Source organism: Quercus lobata, chromosome 4 (genome assembly GCF_001633185.2).
Source record: "Quercus lobata isolate SW786 chromosome 4, ValleyOak3.0 Primary Assembly, whole genome shotgun sequence".
In the NCBI taxonomy this organism is placed as follows: Eukaryota; Viridiplantae; Streptophyta; class Magnoliopsida; order Fagales; family Fagaceae; genus Quercus; species Quercus lobata.
This window is the reverse complement of record NC_044907.1, coordinates 71,147,358-71,153,786: the sequence shown is the minus strand read 5'-3', so window position 1 is coordinate 71,153,786 and position 6,429 is coordinate 71,147,358. Positions and strand designations below refer to the sequence as shown.

General features: G+C 35.0%; 1 protein-coding gene across 1 annotated transcript; it reads right to left on the bottom strand.

Moving 5' to 3' along the window:
* Nucleotides 1–3,696: 3,696 nt before the first annotated feature.
* On the bottom strand, nt 3,697–6,088 carry LOC115983549 (glutathione S-transferase U19-like). Its single transcript, XM_031106253.1, has 2 exons — nt 5,646–6,088; nt 3,697–4,337 (listed from the first exon to the last, which is right to left on the bottom strand). Exons 1-2 carry the CDS (start codon nt 5,958–5,960, stop codon nt 3,993–3,995), a joined length of 660 nt encoding a protein of 219 aa, XP_030962113.1. The 5' UTR covers nt 5,961–6,088; the 3' UTR covers nt 3,697–3,992.
* Between the last annotated feature and the right edge of the window lie 341 nt (nt 6,089–6,429).

Genomic DNA, 6,429 nt, shown 5'->3' with positions numbered 1-6,429 from the left:
TGAAAGGATTTCATTAAAATCACCGAAGCATAACTAGGGTAGTTGGAATTGATTATTAAGGAAAGCAAGAAGGTTCCAGGATTCATACCTTTTATGTGTCTCTGGATGGCCGTAGAAACCAATTAATCTACATTTGTAATCATTGTTGGGCTCTGAGATTATTACGTCAATGTGGAATCTTGTGTAGCTTTTAACCTCCAAATTAATTTCCCTTGTCCAGAGAAGAGAATTCCCCCACTTCTGCCAACACTAGGTACTATCAAACCATTTGCAAAACCAATTCTATTCTTTATTCTTTCCATGCGATTCTTCCTTGATTTTGTCTCCATAAGGAAGACAATCTTGGGGTTCCAACGCCGCACAAGATCATATAGTGCCTTGACTGACCGGGGATTTCCCAGTCCCCGGCAGTTCCAACTTATGGGATTCATGGCTCTCGGAAATGCTACCTAGCAGACATCGTCGTTCTATCTACCATCTCATTTAGGAGTTTGGTAGTTTCAGAGCAATGTTTTTTTGTGTTGGAGCTTCTTCTTCTGTTAAGATTATTTTTCCCACCCGTTTAGCCCCAAAAGTTTGAGTTTGAACTTCAGAAGTTGGGCTTTTATTTTTACCTTTTTCTCTTGCTATTTTTTTCCAATGGCATTTTGCCTTGCCATTTCCTTCTCCCGTTGGGTTTAAGTTGTCCTCCAAGATTGTCTTGATGTTTGTTGGGCTTGCCTTTGGTTTCATTGGGCTAGAGACCTCCATCATCTCCTTTTCAACATGTGGATGCTGGCCCACAAAGGATAATGCATTATTAGCTCCCTTGTCTTTATCCATAACACCGAAGGGCTCCCCTTGTCGCTTAGTGTTTGCTTCCCATTGTTTCCGTAACTTCCCTCACCTCCTTCCATCACTGACGCATGAGAGTTTTTTGCCGTTGTTTGGACGTTTTCTTCATTTCTATCTCTGCCATTTTCATCTCTGCCCCCATTAATGGTAGACCGTGACTTATCAAGACCCACCTTCCCATTTGCTCTTAACCATTCTCCGTATTGCCTAGGAGTGTTGCACCAATTTGAAGTTTTTGGGCAATGTTTGTTGTCATGCCCCATTTTGCCACATAGGAAGCAAAAATTTGGGAGCCTTTCATATTTGAAGGTTACCCAAAATTTTCCTCCCTTCGTGTTAGTTATCTTCCCCCCACGTCAGAGAGGTTTTTCCAACGGAAGATCGACTTTAATCCTCATAAACCTAGAATGGAAAGTGTGAGAAATCGATATTGGATGTCGTAAGACCTCTTCTCCATCTGCTTAGTAACAAGAGGTTTTTGTTGAAGTTCCAAGGTCCATTTTTCTTGACCCATTTGAGTTGGTATACTGAGTTGAACTTTAACTGCAGAACATTATTTCCGACGTCCACAATCTGTAAATTTGATCACATTTTCCTTGCCGATCTCGGAGTATTTTTCAGCGCACGTTGGTTTTGTTGTCTATTCAACAAGAGTTTGCTGAAGATACTCAAGGAACACTCTTCTAACAGGCCTGATCTATAGCTCGTTGTGATGGTTATTTCCTCTTCCTCCTCCTTTGTTAAACAAAGGTTGAGAAGGCCTTCTACCACCGCTTGCTCCATGGCGGCGTTAGAGGGAGAGAAGGACGAACCCTAAAGAAAACCCTGACAGCGTGAGAGGGAGAGAGGTACTCGACTTGCTAGACGAGAGAAAGAGACTCCTACTTGGGAGAGAACTATTTAGAAACGGTAAGTGAAGACTTCTAATTGATATGTTAATATGTTTTAAGTGTATAAGACATATTGAACTGGATCGCTGTGGGATTTTTTATTCTATTAATGACTGTCAAATGAATAATAAATCTCACGACTTTCATTTACATAAACTCTCAATTCTATGGGAATAATGAATCCAATCATGAAATGTGAGTTGCTTTAATATATTTGGAGTGAGATCTAAACAAATAGTCAAAATCTCAGTATGTTAGGCAACCACACGTAATGTTGAAGGAACACATATTCTGAAGATGGAATTCATAGTCTCTTTATAGAGATATAAAAATTCTCTTGAGATAAGTTTAATGAATTGGGTTATTCGGAGTGTTATGCCTAACCAATTTAGTAAAGAATTACTAAAGTTTATATTTTATGAAATTAGATTTCATAAAATATATATGAATAACTTAAAGGATTAAACCGGGTACTCAAGGATTAAGATGTAGTAATCTTCAAAGTGATAATTATATATTATGACTTTGTATTACTGTGTATATTTTCATGAAGGGGTTAAATGTTTAATAAAGACTTTAGATATAATTTATTAATAAAGTCTAGAGTGCAATTATATTTATATAGTGGTATTAAATATAATTAATGGTAATTTTGGGCTTGTCAAGAGTTGATAGATAAGTCCAAAGTCCATTGGAGCTAGAGCTTTATTTGTTCCTTTTGGTCTTACTCCAAGCCACACACTAAGGCTCAATTGGGCTGGCTCAAAAGGCTAATCCAATTAGATAATTAGTTATTTATTTAATAAGAGTTATTAAATAAAGTAACTGACAAGTGTAGAAAAAATATATACTTATGATTTAAAAAGAGACACTTTGAGAGTTTTTCTCAAGACACTTAGTTATTCTCTTGAAAAAATAAGTATAGAACTGATTGAGAGACCACACATTTTGGGCACATTGTGAAATTAGAGTGAAGGTTAAAAGTTTTCTCAAGTTCAATCTTCATTTGTTTTTGAATTTCGCTGAATCAAGGTACGCCTTCTTATTCTTTGTTTCTAAAATCAAATGTTGCATGTTATCTCACATAAATGAAGTAGATCCGTTTATATTCTGCTGCGTGTTTTTGTATGAGATACAAAATTGTATTTTTCCATGTGTTTACTCAACAGTGGCAACTTCATCGGAGGACAATCTTGGCGGAGTTGCTAATTCTGGTGCTCTAGTGGCAACTTCAATTAGGTTTTGTGATGGATGATTTGAGTTGTGACTTGTGGGGGTGGTGGTGATTGGGTTTATTTGAAAGAGATCGTGAAAAGAAGAAGAAGAAAGGAAGAGAGAGATTAGATAATAGGAAATTAATTAAATATTAGGATGCAAAGCTAAAGTAACTGTGTATATTTACACGATTATTGTAGTAAAAATGTAAATCTACAGTGTTTTAGATGGATTGATGTGATGTGTTTTTGAAAAAATGTGTAAAATTGACAACTTATCTTTCTTATCTTTTTCTCTTTTTCCACATTCCGATGGTTCCCATATTTCCTACACTTAATACAAGCAATAGATATGTCTATAGAATCTTTCAATTTAAAAAATAGTCTTTTTTGTCTTTTAAATGATTAGGTAGGTTGTCTATCAATTTTATTATTCCGTCTTCTTCTTTCCTTTTTCTTTTATTGATTTTGAGTGGGTTGGTTAATTTTAATTCTTTCTTGTTCTTAACTTGGTCATAGAATTTTTTTTTTTTTTTTTTTTTTCACAATTTTTTTCAAAACTTGCTAAGATAACAACTTGTTATTGGAACACACAACGCTTCCAAATGAAACCATCACTTATGTTACTTTTGCAATTATCCCAATCACGACATCCTACGTTAAGAGCTGTGAAAAATATTGTAAAAACTAAAAAGTTTTGTTTCCTCATATTTTTGGTACCAAAACTTTTGTATACACTAGATGGCATAAAGGGATAGTTTGAAGAAGTGTGATCTAAAATTTAGCTCACACAACAAAGTGTCTTTCTTATTCATGATTCAGTACAAGCCCTTTAGATCTAAGGCTCAGCAGACACATCAAAGTGTCTTACAAGTTAAACAGTACAATACACGCCCTTTAGAAAAGCTTAGCTGACACATCAAAGTGTCTTACAAGCTAAACGGACACTCATGAAACAAATCCAAACTTAAACAGTACAAACAACGAACGCTATTACAAAACCATCCAAAACCATAATATGCTAGCACTTCTAGATTGGGGCCTAATTATTACTCTACTCCGACACAAACCTTTTCCTCATCTGAGCAACAAACTCATAAACCTTCTTCTGGTCAGGTAGAGTCTTGGCCACACTCTCCTTCTGCAGGCATCTCTTAGCCCATGCGATAATCTTGGGGCACTCCACCTCTATGTTGATATTGCCAAAGACCTCATAGGCTTGGAACCAGCTGTAGAAAGTGATAAAAGAAAGGTCCACATACCCAAATGTTTCACCCCCAAAGTAAGGCTTGTCACCAAGCTCCACCTCCAATGTCTTTAAGATTTCAAAAAATTCCCTCTTGCCTGCCTCTTGCTCTTCTCCTTTTGTGCTCCATACCTTCCTTGAAGCTCCATAAACCTGAATTTTCCACACATTGTATTACTAGGATGAACAATGACAGTAATGAATTTCAAATCAAGTATACTGGGCAAGTGGGAAAGGCCCATAAAATATGTTCTTGGTTGCATGATAGAGAGAGACTACTGGACTGACTCCTAAATTTTATTTTAATTAGTGACTTTTTTTTTTAATGAAATTTTTAATTAGTGACTTACAAAAAAACCGATGGCTCTCGAACATGACTAATGCTAAGAGCGGAAAGAATAAAGTTTGAATTTGGTACCCAACAACTACATAAATTGAACACGGTCAATGAAAAGCAAATATAAACCATCAAATTTTCTTTCCTTCTTTTTCTCCCTGCTCTTATTTCTTTCAATTTTTTTCCCTTTTTCTGAAAGACATCTTAGTAATCACTTGGGCGTTTAAGTTAATTCACTGCTGCCGACACTCTGCTTTGATCTCTAGGATCTCCTAGGATTGGAAAAAAAAAAAAAAGCTTGAAATTAAGTGTGAATTCCAGGAGCAGATGTAAGAGACTCTTGATTCCACAAGGAGAACTACTCTAGTAATAAAAGAAATTATTAAAAAACTTTAACCGAGGAATAATAGATTTCAATTTGAATTGAAGGCCAATATAAAAGCTCCATATCTCAAAAAAAGTACCTTAATTTCAGTAGGAAATCATATTTGAGGTTTTTTTTTTTTTTTTTTTTTTTTCGTGAATTCTCAAGATGATGCAGGACAGAGTACGGAGTTGCCTTTTATCCACTGTTAATTTAATTTTTTTTTTTTTAATTTCATGTAATTTTCTGAATTTTATATTTTAGGTTGTTATTTAATCTTCCTCAATTATATGAAATCCTTGGTGAACAACTTAATGGATAAAGAACAAGACGCAGTATCTTAGACTACTTATCAAATAATAAAACTCTAGGAGTTTTAAGATTAAGTCCAAATTCACAATTTTTTTTTTTAATCACAATATTTTATATAGTTTCATAGAATTAGCATGTTCTTTGGTCAAATATTTTATACAGTCATCTTGCATGTCTAATTGAATCACTGCCTTGACATGACCTACGAATTAGTAAATTATAATAGAATCTATAAACATTCCAACATAACATTTTTTAAAAGAAATCTAGCGAATCCAACCTCAGAAACATAAACATAAAATATTTCACGCAGTATTAAGTATTAACTGAACATTAAAAAACTAAAATAAAACAAACAAACAAAAAAAGGTCAAATGTATAAGACTCAGACACCAATGAAAACCGAGAAAAAGAAAAACACAAGGAAAAGAAATTGTACAAAAGGTACCTTCTTATCAACAAAATCAGCCCAGAACCTGGCTTGAGCTCTCTGGTAAGGATCAGAGGGCAATAATGAAGACTTATCATTCCAGACCTCGTCTATGTACTGAACAATGATGAGGGACTCACACACAGGCTTCCCGTTGTGGATGAGAACTGGGATCTGCTTGTTAATGGGGTTCATCTCTAAAAGCAGAGGGTTCTTGTTCTTCAAGTCCTGTTCCTTGTACTCATACTTGATACCCTTCTCAGCCAGAGCAATCCTGACCCTCATCCCAAACATGCTAGGCCAGCAATCCAACAGAACCACCTCGCCCGCCATTGTCACAGAACTCTGGGTGTTAAAGCAAATGAGAGAAATTCAAAAATAAGTGTGAGAGAGTGCAAAGAGACTTGGAAGAGAGCATCAGTTTATAGTCAAGGGGTTGGTCAGGCGTCTTTCACTAAAATATGACTTACTGCTAGTGCTTTCTTCCTTCTTCTTTCACGACTGAGGATAAGAATGCCATAAAATTTACTCAATATAAATATACTTATTATACTACTTTTTTTTTTTTTTTGAGAAACACTTATTATACTACTTATAGACTAGAATATCTCTGGTCATAAGGAAAATGTTTTAGTTATTATAATATTTAGTACCAAAATTAATTTTTTTTTTAAAATAATAAGTATTTTAATTTTTTGAACTTATGCAATGATGGGTACTTGCATCGGTTTATGTAAGTTACAACCATACCCAGCTCAACCCTAGTCAGAATCCTCCAAACTATGCCTTTAGTCTAACAAAA